Source organism: Procambarus clarkii, chromosome 36 (genome assembly GCF_040958095.1).
Source record: "Procambarus clarkii isolate CNS0578487 chromosome 36, FALCON_Pclarkii_2.0, whole genome shotgun sequence".
NCBI classification, from domain to species: domain Eukaryota; kingdom Metazoa; phylum Arthropoda; class Malacostraca; order Decapoda; family Cambaridae; genus Procambarus; species Procambarus clarkii.
Window position 1 is genome coordinate 4,227,483 of NC_091185.1, and position 24,131 is coordinate 4,251,613.

Genomic DNA, 24,131 nt, shown 5'->3' on the forward strand with positions numbered 1-24,131 from the left:
TGAGGCTTCCTGGTTTTTAATTCATTATTTATTACATTTTATTATATTCGGTACTTACTTAATGGGCTTCTGTCACTTCAATGTAATTTTGTTTTTAAATTACAACAAAAATTGCGTTTAATTCATAATATTTATCATATTCTCTCTTAATTTAAACTTGTAAGCTCATTGTAAGTGATAAGTTGGCTGCCTGGTGTGAGATACACATGGCTGCCAGGTGTGTGTGGGACACATGGCTGCCAGGTGTGTGGGACACATGGCTCCCAGGTGTGTGCTGGACACATGGCTGCCGTGTGTGTGGGACACATGGCTGCCGGGTGTGTGCTGGACACATGGCGCCGGGTGTGGGACACATGGCGCCGGGTGTGGGACACATGGCGCCGGGTGTGGAACACATGGCGCCGGGTGTGTGGGACACATGGCTGCCGGGTGTGTGGGACACATGGCTGCCAGGTGTGTGGGACACATGGCGCCGGGTGTGGGACACATGGCGCCGGGTGTGTGGGACACATTTCGCCGGGTGTGGGACACATGGCGCCGGGTGTGTGGGACACATGGCTCCCAGGTGTGTGCTGGACACATGGCTGCCGTGTGTGTGGAACACATGGCTGCCGGGTGTGTGCTGGACACATGGCGCCGGGTGTAGGACACATGACGCCGGGTGTGGGACACATGGCGCCGGGTGTGGAACACATGGCGCCGGGTGTGTGGGACACATGGCGCCGGGTGAGTGGGACACATGGCGCCAGGTGTGTGGGACACATGGCGCCGGGTGTGGGACACATGGCGCCGGGTGTGTGGGACACATGGCGCCGGGTGTGGGACACATCGCGCCGGGTGTGTGGGACACATGGCGCCGGGTGTGTGGGATACATGGCGCCGGGTGTAGGACACATGGCGCCGGGTGTGGGACACATGGCGCCGGGTGTGGGACACATGGCGCCGGGTGATGCCGGAGTTTAGGTCCGCGACACGTGTGTCTGAGGAAGTTTGGCCGACGCAAAGTTGCTCCATAATTACTGACAAGTTTATAACCAGCGGATGAACTTGTGTGTTAGTGGGTGGTGGCAGCCAGGTGGTGCCTGCCACCACTGCTGCCACCACTACTGCCACCACTACTGCCACCACTACTGCCACCACTACTGCCACCACTACTGCCACCACTGCTGCCACCACTACTGCCACCACTACTGCCACCACTGCTGCCACCACTACTGCCACCACTACTGCCACCACTACTGCCACCACTACTGCCACCACTGCTGCCACCACTACTGCCACCACTGCTGCCACCACTGCTGCCACCACTGCTGCCACCACTGCTGCCACCAAAACTGCCACCACTACTGCCACCACTGCTGCCACCACTACTGCCACCACTGCTGCCACCACTACTGCCACCACTACTGCCACCACTGCTGCCACCACTGCTGCCACCACTGCTGCCACCACTACTGCCACCACTGCTGCCACCACTGCTGCCACCACTGCTGCCACCACTGCTGCCACCAAAACTGCCACCAAAACTGCCACCACTACTGCCACCACACAACTTCCACAACAACCAAAATCAAAACAAAAACACCCCTTAAACCTCTCCCCCCCCTCCCCCCCCTCTCAAAGTGCACCAATCAAAGAAACCTCTCAAAGAAAGCACTCAAAGGAGCCCCATCTGAGGACTGACACAAGCTCCTGGTCTAAGGACAGCCCAATAGGTACTGAAGGGATGATCCACCAGAAACTGGATCCACCAACATCGACTCCAGAAGCAACAATTCCATAACTGCAGCCCATCCCAACCAACACCTTTTGCAACATCACATCCAGCATGTTCCCGAAACACGTGGATCCTGAGCCCAGGAATCTCAGACCAAGAATCATCGACTTGAAGACAACTTTACCATTATGCAAATTAACATTAAACACTTGTTTAGCAACAAATTCCTCCACTCGTAGTCAGTACACACAACCCAGACATCAACTCGCTCAACGAGGCAGCTGCTTGCACTAAGCAACACATCTCTGGGCTTTTCAGTGTCGGAAATTCATAGAGGCGACGATAATAGAGTTTCCTTCCTCACGAAAAGGGGGAGACACTAATTTCGTACCATCTGGGTTCAAGAGGACCACATCCTTGCTGTGGAACTCAATGGCAGCCACCGTCCCATGCCTGCCTTCCACCGTCCCATGTCTGCCTTCCACCGTCCCATGCCTGCCTTCCACCGTCCCATGTCTGCCTTCTACCCAGGATCACTACCATCCATCCCTCTGTTGAGAGAGAGGGGTTGAAAGGAGGGTGATCCTCCCTCCCTTAACACGAACCAGCCAGCTGTTAAAATTGACGACTTTGATGCATACCAGTCAGCCCTATTCACCTGCCAACCTGCCAGAGCAGACCATAAAGACAGACAGCACAACAGCCTGATGCAGAATAGGGACCTGACCTTCCAATGACCTATTCTTCAAGGACCTAACCTTCCAAGGACCTATCCTTCCAAGGACCTAACCTTCCAAGGACCTAACCTTCAAGAAATTCATCTCTGGCAATGCAAGAGCCACAAAGTGCTGACCAACAGAGAGTGTGACCTGTTCCACTGCCGTGACTCCGGGTATGAATGTCGTTTCAGGCCACATCCCTGTAATAAACTCCAAACTACCCTCCCCCCCCCCTTTCAGATTCATATACTCTCCAAAACCCTGAATGGAAGAAATGGGAATCCAATCCAGTCACTCCTTCGTGACAAACGACCCTATAATCCAACTAGATCACCATCCTTATCATGCTATCCACCAGACCATAAGCTTCATCCACCACCGTATTATAGGAAGAAGCAACTTCGGCCGCCTATAAGATGTCCACCTGTACAAACCCACCAGAGGAAATATATGTAAAATGAATGAATTCCAGCAAGGCAGTTGCCTCTGTAACAACCAGACAGGCGTCTCCCAGCTCCTATAAGCTTAAGGAGAGAGTGGATGTTGTGGTGTCTTGAAGCGTCTAAGCTTGAGGTGAGGAAGTGTCTCCCTCAAATGGCCGTGATTCGATGCTATCTGGAAGGATCTAAATTCATGTGAAGGAATCTGAAATATGTCTGCAGTGCTTTGGAGTGTTTGGGGATGACATCTGAAATTATCTAAAGTGATCTGAATTAATTTTAAGGGATCTGAAATTATTTGATATGATCTGAAATTATCTGAAAATATCTGAAATTATTTTAAAGTATCTGATAATGTCAGAAGAGACCTCAAAGGATCAGAAGGGATCTGAAATTGTCAGAAGGGATCTGAAATTGTCAGAAGGGATCTGAAATTGTCAGAACTAATCTGAAATTACCATAAATGATCTGAAATAATGTGAATGGACAAGAATTCATTCAAAGAAACCAGAAATGACCTCAAGGACTCTGAAACCATATGAAATTATCCAAAGGGAATTGAAATTGTCTAAGAGTGAATTGAATGGGCCAAAATGGCCAGACATGACCTGAACTAAGTGGATTTGTCTCTCACCCCAACCACACAAGTTCTCTTGGTCAAGTGTTCCATTGAACGCCTAAGTGGCGGTGCGCTTTCTCTAACGACGTAATTACTTTGTTCCGAGGAACTCCTTCACCGAGTTACTGCTCAAGTTTCTACATTGTTCCTGTCACTGTAGGTCTAGTGCGCCTCCACCACTCACCCTTATGAAGTACTACCATAAAAGTGCCGCCATTACTTATAATCTTTACAAGTACTAATGAGACACTGCTTCAGTTGAGAAAGAATTTATATATATCCTTCTGAAGATGTATTATTAAATACGAAAGTACGTAAGGAAATTCCTATTTCAATCCTTCCTTCGTGGTTCCTTCAATCCTCTCTCTCTCTCTCTCTCTCTCTCTCTCTCTCTCTCTCTCTCTCTCTCTCTCTCTCTCTCTCTCTCTCTCTCTCTCTCTCTCTCTCTCTCTCTCTCTCTCTCTCTCTCTCTCTCTCTCTCTCTCTCTCTCTTTTTCAGAGAGAGACTAGGAGGCATGAGTTACGAGGAAAGGCTGCGGTAAATGCACCTTACGACACTGGAAGACAGAAGAGTAAAGGGAGACATGATCACAACCTACAAAATCCTCAGGGGAATCGACCGGGTAAACAATGATAAACTATTCAACACTGGTGGTACGCGAACAAGGGGACACAGGTGGAAACTGAGTACCCACATGAGCCACAGGGACGTTAGAAAGACTTTTTCAGTGTCAGAGTAGTTAACAGATGGAATGTATTAGGCAGTGATGTGGTGGAGGCTGACTCCATACACAGTTTCAAATGTAGATATGATAGAGCCAAGTAGGCTCAGGAACCTGTACACCAGTTGATTGACGGTTGAGAGGCGGGACCAAAGAGCCAGAGCTCAACCCCTGCAAGTACAACTAGGTGAGTATACACAGACACACAAACACACACACACACACACACACACACACACACACACACACACACACACACACACACACACACACACACACACACACACACACACACACACATTCAAGATTCTGAAGGGAATTGATAGGATAGATAAAGACAGTCTATTTAACACAAGGGGAACACGCACAAGGGGACACAGGTGGAAACTGAGTGTCCAAATGAGCCACAGAGATATTAGAAAGAACTTTTTTAGTGTCAGAGTGGTTGACAAATGGAATGCATTAGGAAGTGATGTGGTGGAGGCTGACTCCATACACAGTTTCAAGTGTAGATATGATAGAGCCCGATAGGCTCAGGAATCTGTACACCTGTTGATTGACGGTTGAGAGGCGGGATCAAAGAGCCAGAGCTCAACCCCCGCAAACACAACTAGGTGAGTACTAGGTGAGTACACACACACACACACACACACACACACACACACACACACACACACACACACACACACACACACACTCACACACACACACACACACACACACACACACACACACACACACACACACACACACACACGGTGAGGGGTTAACACAAGAGTTACGGTAAGGGGCGAGAAGTCGGACTGGCGAACAGTAACAAGTGGAGTACCACAAGGATCGGTGCTGGGACCAATTCTATTTCTTGTATATGTTAACGACATGTTTACAGGCGTAGAGTCCTACATGTCGATGTTTGCGGATGATGCAAAGTTGATGAGAAGAGTTGTGACAGATGAGGATTGCAGGATCCTCCAAGAGGACCTGAACAGATTGCAGAGATGGTCAGAGAAATGGCTACTAGAATTCAACACGAGCAAATGTAAAGTTATGGAAATGGGACTAGGAGATAGGAGACCAAAGGGACAGTACACAATCAAGGGGAACAGCCTACCTGTAACGACGCGTGAAAGAGACCTGGGGGTGGACGTAACACCTAATCTATCTCCTGAGGCACATATTAATAGGATAACGACAGCAGCGTACTCTACACTGGCAAAAGTTAGAACATCATTCAGAAACCTAAGTAAGGAGGCATTTAGGGCGCTTTACACTGCCTACGTAAGGCCAGTCTTAGAGTATGCCGCCTCATCATGGAGTCCCCATCTGAAGAAGCATATAATGAAACTGGAAAAGGTTCAGAGGTTTGCAACGAGACTCGTCCCAGAGCTACGAGGGATGGGGTATGAAGAGCGCCTGAGGGAACTGTGCCTTACGACACTAGAAAGAAGAAGGGAGAGGGGGGACATGATAGGAACGTATAAGATACTCAGAGGAATTGACAGAGTGGACATAGACGAAATGTTCACACGGAATAGTAACAGAACGAGAGGACATGGATGGAAGCTTGAAACTCAGATGAGTCACAGAGATGTTAGGTAGTTTTCTTTTAGCGTGAGAGTAGTGGGGAAATGGAATGCACTTCAGGAACAGGTTGTGGAAGCAAATACTATTCATAATTTTAAAACCAGGTATGATAGGGAAATGGGACAGGAGTCATTGCTGTAAACAACCGATGCTCGAAAGGCGGGATCCAAGAGTCAATGCTCGGTCCTGCAGACACAACTAGGTGAGTACACACACACACACACACACACACACACACACACACACACACACACACACACACACACACACACACACACACACACTCACACACACACACACACACACACACACTCACACACACACACACACTCACACACATACACACACACACACACACACACACTCACACACACACACACACACACACACACACACACACACACACACACACACACACACACACACACACACACACACACACACACACACACACACACACACACACACACACACACGCACGCACACAATGTAAATAATGTTATATATAAATCATTTGAGGTAATCAAGAGAGACTTCAGAGATTAATATGAGATTAATATTACTCGGCTAAATGATCAAGTGCATTTAGACTCCGCTGGTCATTTAGGAATGATATACTGGTTATTAATCACCTATAATGATTATTTTAAGTATTAATACCTTGATTATACAGTAAATTGCTCCAAATTATGATTTTTCAATAATATTAATAGACTTATGGCTTGGTTCATTGTTACACACGATTTTTGCCACAATTCTCTGGGTTTAATGTAATTACCAGGATTAGTAGGGTCCTTGTGTGGTGGTGGTGGGAGGGATTGTGGTGGTGGTGGTGGTGGGTGGGGGTGGTAGTGGGGGTGGGAGTGGTGATAGTGGGTGGTAATGATGGTGGTAGCTGTTATAGTGATGATGGTAGTTTACGTGGTGGTGGTAGCGGTGATAGTTGTTGATGGTGGTGGTGATAGTGACAGGTGTGGTGGTGGTTGATGGTGGTGGTGATAGTGACAGGTGTCACTGTAAGAGAGTTCTTATCCGGGAACACAGAGCTTTGAGACACTGTAAGAAATACAGAAAATATTTTCGCTTAGTGATTTTGTTTCCAAGATTGTGAAAGTGTTAAGGTGTTTCCAGCTGGGGTCGTCTCTCCCTCTCTCCTTCTCTCTCTCTCCCTCACCCCTCTCTCCCTCTCTCCCTCACCCCTCTCTCCCTCTCTCCCTCACCCCTCTCTCCCTCTCTCCCTCACCCCTCTCTCACTCTCTCCCTCACCCCTCCCCTCTCTCCCTCTCTCCCTCACCCCTCTCTCCCTCACCCCTCTCTCCCTCTCTCCCTCACCCCTCTCTCACTCTCTCCCTCATCCCTCCCCTCTCTCCCTCTCTCCCTCACCCTCCCCTCTCTCCCTCTCTCCCTCACCCCTCTCTCCCTCACCCCTCTCTCCCTCTCTCCCTCACCCCTCTCTCACTCTCTCCCTCACCCTCTCTCCCTCACCCCTCTCTTACTCTCTCCCTCTCCCTCTCTCCCTCACCCCTCCCTCTCTCCCTCACCTCTCTCTCCCTCTCCCTCTGCTCCTCTCCATCTCCCTCACCCTCTCCCTAGCTCATTCCTCCCTTTCCTTACCTAATTCTTTTCTATCATTCCTCCTCCACTCTCCTTCCCTCAATTTTCCCCCTTCCCGCCTTCCCTAACCATCCTACACTAATTTTACTTACCTTCGACTCCTCCTTCCTTTACACCCACCCTTCATCCCTTACCTTACTCCCACCCTCAATTTCTCCCTCTATAAATTCATTCTCCCTCCCACACTTCCTCCGTCTCTTCCTTCAGCCCACGCCTCCCTCCTCACCAGCTTCTTGCTAGAAACTCACAATCCCTCATTTCCTAATGGCCATGACCTTCACTCAGAAGCGCATTTTCTTAGGTGTAAAACTCGAAATATTTGCGCAGAAAAGATTTTACCCTTGCCAGCATGTCGTGAACTGACTGCTTCCTCGGTACGTAGATCATTCAGGGCCCGCACGAGACACTGAACCAAAATTGGTACCAAAATGTATTTAGAGATCAATGCAAAATTCAAAGTTTGAGTTTTGAATCAAACACAGAGTCAAACTTAGTTTGATTCAGCTGTTTCGTAGGAGATTCGAATTTAGTTTGATTCAGCTGTTTCATAGGAGATTCGAATTTAGTTTGATTCAGCTGTTTCATAGGAGATTCGAATTTAGTTTGATTCAGCTGTTTCATAGGAGATTCGAATTTAGTTTGATTCAGCTGTTTCATAGGAGATTCGAATTTAGTTTGATTCAGCTGTTTCATAGGAGATTCGAATTTAGTTTGATTCAGCTGTTTCATAGGAGATTCGAATTTAGTTTGATTCAGCTGTTTCATAGGAGATTCGAATTTAGTTTGATTCAGCTGTTTCATAGGAGATTCGAATTTAGTTTGATTCAGCTGTTTCATAGGAGATTCGAACTTAGTTTGATTCAGCTGTTTCGTAGGAGATTCGAATTTAGTTTGATTCAGCTGTTTCATAGGAGATTCGAATTTAGTTTGATTCAGCTGTTTCGTAGGAGAAATTAGTTTGATTCAGCTGTTTCATAGGAGATTCGAACTTAGTTTCATTCAGCTGTTTCATAGGAGATTCGAACTTAGTTTCATTCAGCTGTTTCGTAGGAGATTCGAATTTAGTTTGATTCAGCTGTTTCATAGGAGATTCGAACTTAGTTTGATTCAGCTGTTTCATAAGAGATTCGAACTTAGTTTGATTCAGCTGTTTCATAGGAGATTCGAACTTAGTTTGATTCAGCTGTTTCATAGGAGATTCGAATTTAGTTTGATTCAGCTGTTTCATAGGAGATTCGAACTTAGTTTGATTCAGCTGTTTCATAGGAGATTCGAATTTAGTTTGATTCAGCTGTTTCATAGGAGATTCGAATTTAGTTTGATTCAGCTGTTTCATAGGAGATTCGAATTTAGTTTGATTCAGCTTTTTCATAGGAGATTCGAATTTAGTTTGATTCAGCTGTTTCGTAGGAGAAATTAGTTTGATTCAGCTGTTTCATAGGAGATTCGAACTTAGTTTGATTCAGCTGTTTCATAGGAGATTCGAACTTAGTTTGATTCAGCTGTTTCATAGGAGATTCGAACTTAGTTTGATTCAGCTGTTTCATAAGAGATTCGAACTTGAGGTGATGATCCAAGTGAACTAAATGTTACAATACTTACAAACGTCTGCTATATCTTGTGGTTATCAATGAAAGATAGTTTTGTAGTGGCGGACGGCCTGGAAAAAGGTTTTCATCTGGTCGTGACTCAACATAAACAATTACGAACACAATTTCGTACTGGGAGGTGAGATTGTGTGATGCAGGAAGCACCCCCCCTTGTCGTTGTCAACGAAGGCAAGGAATGAAACCAAGTCGCTTCATAGTCACATAAATCAATATACATCGCTCCAAAAAATTTCTACCATTTCACCTGTCTCCTCAAACTAATTCTGTAGCCTCTTATTATTCATGCTGAGTGTTCACGTCTGTTCAAACAAGTGTTCAAGCAAGTGTTCAAACAAGTGTTCATGTCTACCATTAACAATCACAGTTTCTGCTCTATCCTCGGCGCCCGTACAGGTAGTTGATCTCTGGTTAAGTGTGTTGTAGGCACTTGAAGTGTCTCAGGTGAGGAAGGGTCGTTCCGCCACTCCCAAGGGCCTCGTGCCGGCGTTTATATACCTCGTCAACAGTAATGTTGACGAGGTATATCTGTGGAGGTAAACAAAGGAACAGAGAGAGAGAGAGAGAGAGGATAAAGAGAGAGAAAGAGAGAGAGAGAGAGGATAAAGAGAGAGAAAGAGAGAGAGAGAGAGGATAAAGAGAGAGAGAGAGAGAGAGAGAGAGAGAGAGAGAGAGAGAGAGAGAGAGAGAGAGAGAGAGAGAGAGAGAGAGAGAGAGAGAGAGAGGATAAAGAGAGAGAGAGAGAAAGAGAGAGAGAGAGAGGATAAAGAGAGAGAGAGAGAGTTGCGTGAGGACTAAGAAACAGTGTGTCAGCACACTAAACCAGACCAGTGTTGCCCTAACACTGGCACCAAAAGCCAATACAAATGGCTTCTAATAGCCAGTTTGGCTGGACTTGTTCCTTTTAGTCTCTGTTCCTGACGGCTCCTAGACCACCGGTTTCTCCGAAGTGAACCACCTCATTTGGGCACGAACACCTCTCGTACGGGCACGACATGAGTCTTAATCACGTTATTAAAAATCTAATTTCAGTTTATACAATTGTGCATTCTTATCAGAACCAAAGTAGATGTTTTACTTGTAATATTTTCTTGTTTACTTGTGCGTGCGTGTGTGTGTGTGTGTTTGTCTGTACTCACCTAGTTGTGCTTGCGAGGGTTGAGCTCTGGCTCTTTGGTTCCGCCTCTCAACTGTCAAATCAACTAGTGTAGAGGTTCCTGAGCCTATTGGGCTCTATTATATCTATACTTGAAACTGTGTATGGAGTCAGCCTCCACCACATCACTGTCTAGTGCATTCCATTTGTCAACCACTCTGACACTAAAAAAGTTCTTTCTAGTATCTCTGTGGCTCATTTGGGCACTCAATTTCCACTTGTGTGTGTGTGTGTGTGTGTGTGTGTGTGTGTGTGTGTGTATGTGTGTGTACTCACCTAATTGTGCTCACCTAATTGTGCTTGCGGGGGTTGAGCTCTGGCTCTTTGGTCCCGCCTCTCAACCGTCAATCAACTGGTGTACAGATTCCTGAGCCTATTGGGCTCTATCATATCTACATTTGAAACTGTGAATGGAGTCAGCCTCCACCACATCACTTCCTAATGCATTCCATTTGCTAACTACTCTGACACTGAAAAAGTTCTTTCTAACGTCTCTGTGGCTCATTTGGGTACTCAGCTTCCACCTGTGTCCCCTTGTTCGCGTCCCACCAGTGTTGAAAAGTTCGTCCTTGTTTACCCGGTCGATTCCCCTGAGGATTTTGTAGGTTGTGATCATGTCCCCCCTTACTCTTCTGTCTTCCAGTGTCGTGAGGTGCATTTCCCGCAGCCTTTCCTCATAACTCATGCCTCTTAGTTCTGGGACTAGTCTAGTAGCATACCTTTGGACTTTTTCCAGCTTCGTCTTGTGCTTGACAAGGTACGGGCTCCATGCTGGGGCCGCATACTCCAGGATTGGTCTTACATATGTGGTGTACAAGATTCTGAATGATTCCTTACACAGGTTCCTGAACGCCGTTCTGATGTTAGCCAGCCTCGCATATGCCGCAGACGTTATTCTCTTTATGTGGGCTTCAGGAGACAGGTTTGGTGTGATATCAACTCCTAGATCTTTCTCTCTGTCTGTTTCATTAAGTACTTCATCTCCTATTCTGTATCCTGTGCCTGGCCTCCTGTTTCCACTGCCTAGTTTCATTACTTTGCATTTACTCGGGTTGAACTTCAACAGCCATTTGTTGGACCATTCACTCAGTCTATCCAGGTCATCTTGTAGCCTCCTACTATCATCCTCTGTTTCAATCCTCCTCATAATTTTTGCATCGTCGGCAAACATTGAGAGGAACGAATCTATACCCTCTGGGAGATCATTTACATATACCAGAAACAGTATAGGTCCAAGGACTGACCCCTGCGGGACTCCACTTGTGACGTCTCGCCAATCTGAGACCTCACCCCTCACACAGACTCGTTGTCTCCTGTTGCTTAGGTATTCCTCTATCCACCGGAGTACCTTCCCTCTCACTCCAGCCTGCATCTCCAACTTTCGCACTAGCCTCTTGTGTGGCACTGTATCAAAGGCTTTCTGACAATCCAAAAATATGCAGTCTGCCCACCCTTCTCTTTCTTGCCTTATTTTTGTTGCCTGGTCGTAGAATTCAAGTAACCCTGTGAGGCAGGACCTGCCATCCCTGAACCCATGTTGATGCTGTGTTACAAAGTTCCTTCGCTCCAGATGCTCCACTAGTTTTTTTCGCACAATCTTCTCCATCAGCTTGCATGGTATGCAGGTTAGGGACACTGGCCTGTAGTTCAGTGCCTCCTGTCTATCCCCTTTCTTGTATATCGGGACTACGTTAGCTGCTTTCCAAGTATCTGGCAGTTCCCCTGTTGCCAGTGATTTGTTATACACTATGGAGAGTGGTAGGCTCAGTTCTCTTGCTCCTTCCTTTAGAACCCAAGGGGAGATTCCATCTGGGCCTATAGCCTTCGTCACGTCCAACTCTAGTAAACACTTCCTTACTTCCCCACTGGTAATCTCAAACTCTTCCAGTGGTTCCTGGTTAGCTATTCCCTCACTTACCTCTGGAATTTCTCCTTGTTCTAAGGTGAAGACCTCCTGGAATTTCTTATTCAATTCTTCACACACTTCCTTGTCATTTGTAGTGAATCCTTCCGCCCCTATCCTTAATCTCATAACCTGTTCCTTTACTGTTGTTTTTCTCCTAATGTGGCTATGCAACAATTTAGGCTGAGTCTTTGCCTTGCTTGCGATGTCATTTTCGTATTGTCTTTCTGCCTCTCTTCTCATCCTGACATATTCATTCCTGGCATTCTGGTATCTTTCTCTGCTCTCCAGTGTCCTGTTATTCCTATAGTTTCTCCATGCCCTTTTACTTTGCTGCTTAGCTAAACCAGACCAGTGTTGCCCTAACACTGGCACCAAAAGCCAATACAAATGGCTTCTAATAGCCAGTTTGGCTGGACTTGTTCCTTTTAGTCTCTGTTCCTGACGGCTCCTAGACCACCAGTGTGTGTGTGTGTGTGTGTGTGTGTGTGTGTGTGTGTGTGTGTGTGTGTGTGTGTGTTTGTGTTTTGAGGGAATATTGTGTGTGTTGAAGGAGTACTGTGTAGGCGTTGAAAGAAGCACTGTGTGTGTGTGTGTGTGTGTGTACTCACCTAATTGTACTCACCTAATTGTGCTTGCGGGGGTTGAGCTCTGGCTCTTTGGTCCCGCCTCTCAACCGTCAATCAACTGGTGTACAGATTCCTGAGCCTATTGGGCTCTATCATATCTACATTTGAAACTGTGAATGGAGTCAGCCTCCACCACATCACTTCCTAATGCATTCCATTTGCTAACTACTCTGACACTGAAAAAGTTCTTTCTAACGTCTCTGTGGCTCATTTGGGTACTCAGCTTCCACCTGTGTCCCCTTGTTCGCGTCCCACCAGTGTTGAAAAGTTCATCCTTGTTTACCCGGTCGATTCCCCTGAGGATTTTGTAGGTTGTGATCATGTCCCCCCTTACTCTTCTGTCTTCCAGTGTCGTGAGGTGCATTTCCCGCAGCCTTTCCTCATAACTCATGCCTCTTAGTTCTGGGACTAGTCTAGTAGCATACCTTTGGACTTTTTCCAGCTTCGTCTTGTGCTTGACAAGGTACGGGCTCCATGCTGGGGCCGCATACTCCAGGATTGGTCTTACATATGTGGTGTACAAGATTCTGAATGATTCCTTACACAGGTTCCTGAACGCCGTTCTGATGTTAGCCAGCCTCGCATATGCCGCAGACGTTATTCTCTTTATGTGGGCTTCAGGAGACAGGTTTGGCGTGATATCAACTCCTAGGTCTTTCTCTCTGTCTGTTTCATTAAGTACTTCATCTCCTATTCTGTATCCTGTGCCTGGCCTCCTGTTTCCACTGCCTAGTTTCATTACTTTGCATTTACTCGGGTTGAACTTCAACAGCCATTTGTTGGACCATTCACTCAGTCTATCCAGGTCATCTTGTAGCCTCCTACTATCATCCTCTGTTTCAATCCTCCTCATAATTTTTGCATCGTCGGCAAACATTGAGAGGAACGAATCTATACCCTCTGGGAGATCATTTACATATACCAGAAACAGTATAGGTCCAAGGACTGACCCCTGCGGGACTCCACTTGTGACGTCTCGCCAATCTGAGACCTCACCCCTCACACAGACTCGTTGTCTCCTGTTGCTTAGGTATTCCTCTATCCACCGGAGTACCTTCCCTCTCACTCCAGCCTGCATCTTCAACTTTCGCACTAGCCTCTTGTGTGGCACTGTATCAAAGGCTTTCTGACAATCCAAAAATATGCAGTCTGCCCACCCTTCTCTTTCTTGCCTTATTTTTGTTGCCTGGTCGTAGAATTCAAGTAACCCTGTGAGGCAGGACCTGCCATCCCTGAACCCATGTTGATGCTGTGTTACAAAGTTCCTTCGCTCCAGATGCTCCACTAGTTTTTTTCGCACAATCTTCTCCATCAGCTTGCATGGTATGCAGGTTAGGGACACTGGCCTGTAGTTCAGTGCCTCCTGTCTATCCCCTTTCTTGTATATCGGGACTACGTTAGCTGCTTTCCAAGTATCTGGCAGTTCCCCTGTTGCCAGTGATTTGTTATACACTATCAATATATACACTATATACACACACATTGTGTGTGTGTGTGTGTGTGTGTGTGTGTGTGTGTGTGTGTGTGTGTGTGTGTGTGTGTGTGTGTGTGTGTGTGTGTGTTGATAAGCACTGAGTATTTTGAAGATTGTGTGAGTGTTGAGTGTTGAACAAAACACCGTGTGAGTGTGATGAGTGAAACACTGCGTGAGGGTGTGTTGAGAGAGGAGCTCGAGGTCACGCAACAGGTGTTGAGGTCACAAGGAAGAACATCAATAACATAACATATAACCATCTGTTCAACATAACATATAACCATCTGTTCATCTTGACAGTTCTGGCCTGGTTCTGTCCCTCCATCTTATTGACAGGGGGACAGAACCCACACGCAACTGTGTTGCTTCAGTTGAAAAGTAAATCTCACACACACACACACACACACACACACACACACACACACACACACACACACACACACACACACACAAATGGAAATTGAGTGCCCAAATGAGCCACAGAGATACTAGAAAGAACTTTTTTAGTGTCAGAGTGGTTGACAAATGGAATGCACTAGACAGTGATGTGGTGGAGGCTGACTCCATACACAGTTTCAAGTATAGATATAATAGAGCCCAATAGGCTCAGGAACCTCTACACTAGTTGATTTGACAGTTGAGAGGCGGGACCAAAGAGCCAGAGCTCAACCCTCGCAAGCACAACTAGGTGAGTACAGACAAACACACACACACACACACACACACACACACACACACACACACACACACACACACACACACACACACACGGATACACAAATACATTTGCAGAAGATTGAACGTCTGCAAGACGTAAGAGTAGTTAATTATTGGGAGAAACGCTAAGCCAACATGATTAATGATCACTTGGAAGACATACGAGGATAATGAACTGGGATATGAGGACAAGAAGCTTTGATATGAGGACAAGGAGCTGGGATATGAGGACAAGGAACTGGGATATGAGGACAAGGAACTGGGATATGAAGACAATAATTTGGAAAATGAGGACAAGGAGCGGGAATATGAGGACAAGGAGCTGGGATATGAGGACAAGGAGCTGGGATATGAGGACAAGGAGCTGGGATATGAGGACAAGGAGCTGGGATATGAGGACAAGGAACTGGGATATGAAGACAATAACTTGGAAAATGAGGACAAGGAGCGGGAATATGAGGACAAGGAACTGGGATATGAGGACAAGGAGCTGGGATATGAGGACAAGGAGCTGGGATATGAGGACAAGGAACTGGGATATGAAGACAATAACTTGGAAAATGAGGACAAGGAGCGGGAATATGAGGACAAGGAACTGGGATATGAGGACAAGGAGCTGGGATATGAGGACAAGGAGCTAGGATATGAGGACAAGGAACTGGGATATGAAGACAATAACTTGGAAAATGAGGACAAGGAGCGGGAATATGAGGACAAGGAACTGGGATATGAGGACAAGGAACTGGGATATGAAGACAATAACTTGGAAAATGAAGACAAGGAGCGGGAATATGAGGACAAGGAGCTGGGATATGAGGACAAGGAACTGGGATATGTAGACAATAACTTGGAAAATGAGGACAAGGAGCGGGAATATGAGGACAAGGAACTGGGATATGAGGACAAGGAGCTGGGATATGAGGACAAGGAGCTGGGATATGAGGACAAGGAACTGGGATATGAAGACAATAACTTGGAAAATGAGGACAAGGAGCGGGAATATGAGGACAAGGAGCTGGGATATGAGGACAAGGAACTGGGATATGTAGACAATAACTTGGAAAATGAGGACAAGGAGCGGGAATATGAGGACAAGGAACTGGGATATGAGGACAAGGAGCTGGGATATGAGGACAAGGAGCTGGGATATGAGGACAAGGAACTGGGATATGAAGACAATAACTTGGAAAATGAGGACAAGGAGCGGGAATATGAGGACAAGGAGCTGGGATATGAGGACAAGGAACTGGGATATGTAGACAATAACTTGGAAAATGAGGACAAGGAGCGGGAATATGAGGACAAGGAGCTGGGATATGAGGACAAGGAGCTGGGATATGAGGACAAGGAGCTGGGATATGAGGACAAGGAACTGGGATATGAAGACAATAACTTGGAAAATGAGGACAAGGAGCGGGAATATGAGGACAAGGAGCTGGGATATGAGGACAAGGAGCTGGGATATGAGGACAAGGAGCTAGGATACGAGGACAAGGAGCTGGGATACGAGGACAAGGAGCTCGGATACGAGGACAAGGAGCTGGGATACGAGGACAAGGAGCTGGGATACGAGGACAAGGAGCTGGGATGCGAGGACAAGGAGCTGGGATGCGAGGACAAGGAGCTGGGATACGAGGACAAGAAGCAATGATACGAGGACAAGGAGCCAGAATACAAGGATAAGGAGCCAGGATACGAGGACAAGGAGCCAGGATACGAGGACAAGGAGCCAGGATACGAGGACAAGGAGCCAGGATACGAGGACAAGGAGCTGGGATACGAGGACAAGAAGCTGGGATACGAGGACAAGAAGCCAGGATACGAGGACAAGGAGCTGGGATACGAGGACAAGAAGCTGGGATACGAGGACAAGAAGCCAGGATACGAGGACAAGAAGCCAGGATACGAGGACAAGAAGCTGAGATACGAGGACAAGAAGCCAGGATACGAGGACAAGAAGCCAGGATACGAGGACAAGAAGCTGAGATACGAGGACAAGGAGCCAGGATACGAGGACAAGGAGCCAGGATACGAGGACAAGAAGCTGGGATACGAGGACAAGGAGCCAGGATACGAGGACAAGGAGCCAGGATACGAGGACAAGAAGCTGGGATACGAGGACAAGGAGCCAGGATACGAGGACAAGGAGCCAGGATACGAGGACAAGGAGCCAGGATACGAGGACAAGAAGCTGGGATACGAGGACAAGGAGCCAGGATACGAGGACAAGGAGCCAGGATACGAGGACAAGAAGCCAGGATACGAGGACAAGAAGCCAGGATACGAGGACAAGAAGCTGAGATACGAGGACAAGGAGCCAGGATACGAGGACAAGGAGCCAGGATACGAGGACAAGAAGCTGGGATACGAGGACAAGGAGCCAGGATACGAGGACAAGGAGCCAGGATACGAGGACAAGAAGCTGGGATACGAGGACAAGGAGCCAGGATACGAGGACAAGGAGCCAGGATACGAGGACAAGAAGCTGGGATACGAGGACAAGGAGCCAGGATACGAGGACAAGGAGCCAGGATACGAGGACAAGAAGCCAGGATACGAGGACAAGAAGCTGGGATACGAGGACAAGGAGCCAGGATACGAGGACAAGGAGCCAGGATACGAGGACAAGAAGCTGGGATACGAGGACAAGAAGCTGAGATACGAGGACAAGGAGCCAGGATACGAGGACAAGAAGCTGGGATACGCTTTTTTTTTTTTTGACAAGGAGCTTTTTTTTATGAGGACAAGAAGCTGGGATACGAGGACAAAGAAAGAAACGATGCCGAACCACTTGAGTGTGTTTGAATGTAGTAAAAAAGTCATCTTTTGTCTCGGGTTTCAGCGTGTGAAAGGTGGAAAGTACTCTCACATTTATGAATAAACAGTTGAATGTTAAAAGAAAACCCCTTTCGACATCAAAGAAAGAGGGAGAGGAATAGGTGAAGGAGGAAGTGGGAGACGTAGGAAGGGAAAGTGGTACAAAACCAACGTTAAAATAAAGAATAATAATACAAGGAGAGTTAACCTTTTCCGGTAAATCTTGAAACATTCAGGTTGCAGAAGAGTATTCAGATGTGTATACAATGCAAAGCTCCATTTCAATCAACCAACTGAACTGCATCTAAGCCCACGAGAGAGAACAGCGATCCAAAACATATGAGTTATATGCGCTATATATAACATATACGCTATAGCGACGCTGACAGGGACTCACACACACAGAGGCCTCCTGGAACCACTGCTCACCTCTGAGACACTGTTGGTGTGACTGCTGTAGCTCTTGGTCTCCCGTCCCCTGCTCCTAGTTGGCGGTGGTTCTACTGGTTCACGATTCCCTGAGAACCTTGGCACACGTGTATACAAGACTTTATTTGATGCTCAACATTTGTGAATCAATTTAGGAGTTATTTATGTATTGATGGAACCACTGGGCTTCAGTGTTCATTAGTTCAAAAGAACAGAATTAAAGGAACTGCAGAAAGTGTATTGGGCCATACGAGGCAGCTCCTATTGGGCCATACGAGGCAGCTGCTATTGGTCCATACGAGGCAGCTGCTATTGGGCCATACGAGGCAGCTGCTATTGGTCCATACGAGGCAGCTCCTATTGGGCCATACGAGGCAGCTGCTATTGGGCCATACGAGGCAGCTGCTATTGGTCCATACGAGGCAGCTACTATTGGGCCATACGAGGCAGCTCCTATTGGGCCATACGAGACAGCTCCTATTGGGCCATACGAGGCAGCTACTATTGGGCCATACGAGGCAGCTACTATTGGTCCATACGAGGCAGCTGCTATTGGGCCATACGAGGCAGCTCCTATTGGGCCATACGAGGCACCTGCTATTGGTCCATACGAGGCAGCTCCTATTGGGCCATACGAGGCAGCTCCTATTGGGCCATACGAGGCAGCTCCTATTGGGCCATACGAGGCAGCTCCTATTGGTCCATACGAAGCAGCTACTATTGGTCCATACGAGGCAGCTACTATTGGTCCATACGAGGCAGCTACTATTGGTCCATACGAGGCAGCTCCTATTGGTCCATACGAGGCAGCTACTATTGGTCCATACGAGGCAGCTGCTATTGGTCCATACGAGGCAGCTCCTATTGGTCCAAACGAGGCAGCTACTATTGGTCCATACGAGGCACCTGCTATTGGTCCATACGAGGCAGCTACTATTGGTCCAAACGAGGCAGCTCCTATTGGTCCAAACGAGGCAGCTCCTATTGGTCCATACGAGGCAGCTACTATTGGTCCAAACGAGGCAGCTCCTATTGGTCCAAACGAGGCAGCTGCTATTGGGCCATACGAGGCAGCTCCTATTGGGCCATACGAGGCAGCTCCTATTGGGCCATACGAGGCAGCTCCTATTGGGCCATACGAGGCAGCTGCTATTGGGCCATACGAGGCAGCTCCTATTGGTCCATACGAAGCAGCTACTATTGGTCCATACGAGGCAGCTACTATTGGTCCATACGAGGCAGCTACTATTGGTCCATACGAGGCAGCTCCTATTGGTCCATACGAGGCAGCTACTATTGGTCCATACGAGGCAGCTGCTATTGGTCCATACGAGGCAGCTCCTATTGGTCCAAACGAGGCACCTGCTATTGGTCCATACGAGGCACCTGCTATTGGTCCATACGAGGCAGCTACTATTGGTCCAAACGAGGCAGCTCCTATTGGTCCAAACGAGGCAGCTCCTATTGGTCCATACGAGGCAGCTACTATTGGTCCAAACGAGGCAGCTCCTATTGGTCCAAACGAGGCAGCTTCTATTGGTCCAAACGAGGCAGCTCCTATTGGCAACTGGGAGTCTTAATTTCCAGAGAAAATTAAGATTAAGGACTTTCCCGAAACGCTAAATCATATATAATATATATATTATATATATAATATATATATTATATATAATATAAAATATAATATAATATATTAATCTACCCTTGGAAGGCGACCCGCCAAATCGTTTAACAACCAGGTACCCATTCACTGCTGGGTGAACAGAGGCGTACAGTTAAGGACTGGCACCCGGTCAATCCTCCCTGGCCAGGATTCGAACCCAGGACAAATCGCTGGCGAGGCGCTGGATGAGTGTTTAACCTCTGTGCCGCGAGGACTATTTATTTTACATATACACATTCAACATTTACATGGACCTATACCGTTTGAAACACAAACCGAAACTGTCTCTATTTTCCGCTTGTTACAACTTGTAATAAAGTTGTTACATCTTGGCTTAACGTGTTTATGACGTGTTAGAACGTTGTTACAACTTGCTATATGGGTTATAAGTGGTTAGGAGGTGTTATAAACTTGTTCGAACGTCGTAGCAACGTCATAGTTTCGGTGTGTGTTTGGCGGGTATAGTTATCGACGTCTGCTTAGGAGATGTCACTTCCCAATTCCTGAGGGTAATTATGTGTTGCTATATAACTACATATATAAATACATATATAACTACATATATAACTACATATATAACTACATATATAACTACATATATAACTACAAGTTTAGATTTAGGAAAGACTTGGGTAAATACTGGTTCGGTAACAGGGTTGTTGATTTGTGGAACCAATTACCGCGTAACGTGGTGGTGGGGTCCCTCCATTGTTTCAAGCGTGGGTTGGACAAGTATATGAGTGGGATTGGGTGGTTATAGATAGGAGCTGCCGCGTATGGGCCAATAGCCCTGTAAACACAAACCGAAACTGTCTCTATTTTCCGCTTGTTACAACTTGTAATAAAGTTGTTACATCTTGGCTTAACGTGTTTATGACGTATTAGAACGTTGTTACAACTTGCTATATTGATTGTTATAACTGGTTAGGAGGTGTTAAAACTTGTTCGAACGTTGTACCAACGTCGTAGTTTCGATGTGTGTTTAGCGGGCTAGGCCTTCTGCAGTTGCCTTTGTTCTTATGTACAATATGTGTACAACTACATATTAGACAGTTACTACCTACATAAGAGGCCCAGAGAGCCGTAAAGAGCACGGCAGGCTGAGCGCTAGAGGATACATATTCCCATAATAACATTATACATGGAATACATAATTAATGTATCCATTAACAATTGTCATCAATTTTTCATTTTTTATATATACCATATGGAGGTACTCCCCCCCCCCTTCCACACTCCCTCCCTCTCCCCTCCCACACACACACACACCCTCCCCCCACACACACCCTCCCCCCCCCCCCACACACACCCTCCCCTCCCCTCCACACACACCCTCCCCCCCCCACACACGTATCTATATCATATAAACTATATGATATATGTTTATCTGTAAACATTATAGATATAGTTTATAGATAACCATTTTCCGCCATATCTATCAACATTGCCCCTTTATAGATATATACTAGTAAGGGTACCTGGCACTTCGCGTATACATCTTCAGTGTACTCCTGAAGATGTCACACTGCTGACGAAACGTCGAACACTAACACTGGAGAAAGATTAAGTGACTAAGTTCCTTCACCTCCAGATGGTAGAAGACATTTGCACAGAATGGACAATATCCAAAAGAAAATTAATAATAGTCACAATGCTGTTGTGTTTAATGACATGTATATATATATATATATATATATATATATATATATATATATATATATATATGTGTCGTACCTAGTAGCCAGAACGCACTTCTCAGCCTACTATGCAAGGCCCGATTTGCCTAATAAGCCAAGTTTTCATGAATTAATTGTTTTTCGACTACCTAACCTACCTAACCTAACCTAACCTACCTTTTTCGGCTACCTAACCTAACCTAACCTATAAAGATAGGTTAGGTTAGGTTAGGTAGGGTTGGTTAGGTTTGGTCATATATCTACGTTAATTTTAACTCCAATAAAAAAAAGTTTACCTCATACATAATGAAATGGGTAGCTTTATCATTTCATAAGAAAAAAATTAGAGAAAATATATTAATTTAGGAAAACTTGGCTTATTAGGCAAATCGGGTCTTGCATAGTAGGCTGAGAAGTGCGTTCTGGCTACTAGGTACGACATATATATATATATATATATATATATATATATATATATATATATATATATATATATATGAATGAAAACTCAACAGTTTTAGTTTATATATATATATATATATATATATATATATATATATATATATATATATATATATATATATATATATATATGAATGAAAACTCAACAATAGTCCTGGGGACCATTCAGGCTTGTTCGCATATATATATATATATATATATATATATATATGCGAATATATATATATATATGCGAACAAGCCTGAATGGTCGTCCGCGTCCGGTCGTGATGGTCAAGCGGATTAAGGCGTCCTGTAGATACCAGTTGCGTTGCTCCTGGCAGTATGGGTTCGAGTCACTTCTGGGGTGTGAGTTTTCAGTATATATATATATATATATATATATATATATATATATATATATATATATATATATATATATATATATATATATATATATATATATGAGAGAGATCCCCAATTAATATTAGGCTTCAATTCATATTAATGACTACATACATAGCACTGTCCGAGCAGCCTGGCAATTCCCAACTCACTACGTGATAAAATATATATAACAAAAATAATATTGCTCATTATTAAATATATTAATACCGCATATCATTATGGTAATTGGTATGCATGCAGTCATTTGTAATTTGGGGCATGCATAGATTACTTTGGTAATTAACATAGACAAAATTGTGCCGTAAAATATATATATATTTTTGGCTTTATAAAGTGGGTTGTTGAATGGTGGTTACGAGGGAGTGACTGTTAGCCTTGAGGAAGTGACTAGTACTCACCTAGTTGTACTTGCGGGGGTTGAGCTCTGGCTCTTTGGTCCCGCTTCTCAACTGTCAATCAACTGGTGTACAGGTTCCTGAGCCTATTGGGCTCTATCATATCTACACTTGAAACTATGTATGGAGTCAGCCTCCACCACATCATTGCCTAATGCATTCCATCTGTTAACTATGACACTGAAAAAGTTCTTGCTATGCAGGCGATGAGTCACAATAACGTGGCTAAATTATGTTGACCAGACCACACACTAGAAGGTGAAGGGACGACGACGTTTCGGTCCGTCCTGGACCATTCTCAAGTCGATTGATCGACAATCGACTTCAGAATGGTCCAGGATGGACCGAAACGTCGTCGTCCCTTCACCTTCTAGTGTGTGGTCTGGTCAACAGTTCTTGCTAGCGTCCCTGTGGCTCATTTGGGTACTCAGTTGCCATCTGTGTCCCCTTCGCGTACCACCCGTGTTAAACAGTTTATCTTTATTTAATTTGTCAATTCCTGTGAGAATTTTGTAGGTAGTAATCATGTCTCCCCTTACTCTTCTGTCTTCTAGTGCAACAATTTAGGCTGAGTCTTTGCCTTGCTTGCGATGTCATTTTCCTATTGTCTTTCTGCCTCTCTTCTTATCCTGACATATTCATTCCTGGCGCTCTGGTATCTTTCTCTGCTCTCCAGTGTCCTGTTATTCCTATAGTTTCTCCACGCCCTCCCTTGTACTCTGTTGCTTTGCTAGCTTGCGTCTCCGATCAAACCATGGGTTTCTCGTGTGCATTTCATTTTTTCATTTTGGACCGAGACAAACGTGTCTGCTGCCTCCTTACACGTCACACCTCAAGGTGTGACACCAAGGTATATATATATATATATATATATATATATATATATATATATAATGCGAACAAGCCTGAACGGTCTCCAGGCATATATGCAACTGAAAACTCACACCCCAGAAGTGACTCGAACCCATACTGCCAGAAGCACTCTGCAACTGATGTAAAGGATCCCTTAACCACTCGACCATCCTCTTTTGTCCGGTCGTGATGGTCGAGTGGTTAAGGGATCCTTTACATGAGTTGCAGAGTGCTTCTGGCAGTATGGGTTCGAGTCACTTCTGGGGTGTGAGTTTTCAGTTATATATATATATATATATATATATATATATATATATATATATATATATATATATATATATATATATATATATATATATAGGTGACATATAGGGTCAACAGCTGGATCTGGCAACTCGAGGCTTGACGGGGTCACACGAGAAGGCAATTAACACAAGATTAATTTAGGGTGGAGTAAAATGTCCTGCTTCAGATCAAGTGTAAATAAGGTGCGCTGTGTGTAAAGTAATTGGTCAGTGTGAAGGGCTAGGGGTGAAGGGGGCCGTAAAGA

At 45.6% G+C, this 24,131-nt stretch overlaps 1 protein-coding gene across 1 annotated transcript in view; it reads left to right on the top strand.

The window, feature by feature from the left end:
* LOC138371557 (trichohyalin-like) overlaps window positions 1–24,131 on the top strand; it is a 47,316-nt gene that overhangs the window by 13,430 nt on the left and 9,755 nt on the right. The window contains exon 2 of the mRNA XM_069336440.1: window positions 15,116–16,356. Coding sequence (XP_069192541.1) covers window positions 15,116–16,356 — 1,241 coding nt within the window. The remainder of the gene's footprint in view (window positions 1–15,115; window positions 16,357–24,131) is intronic.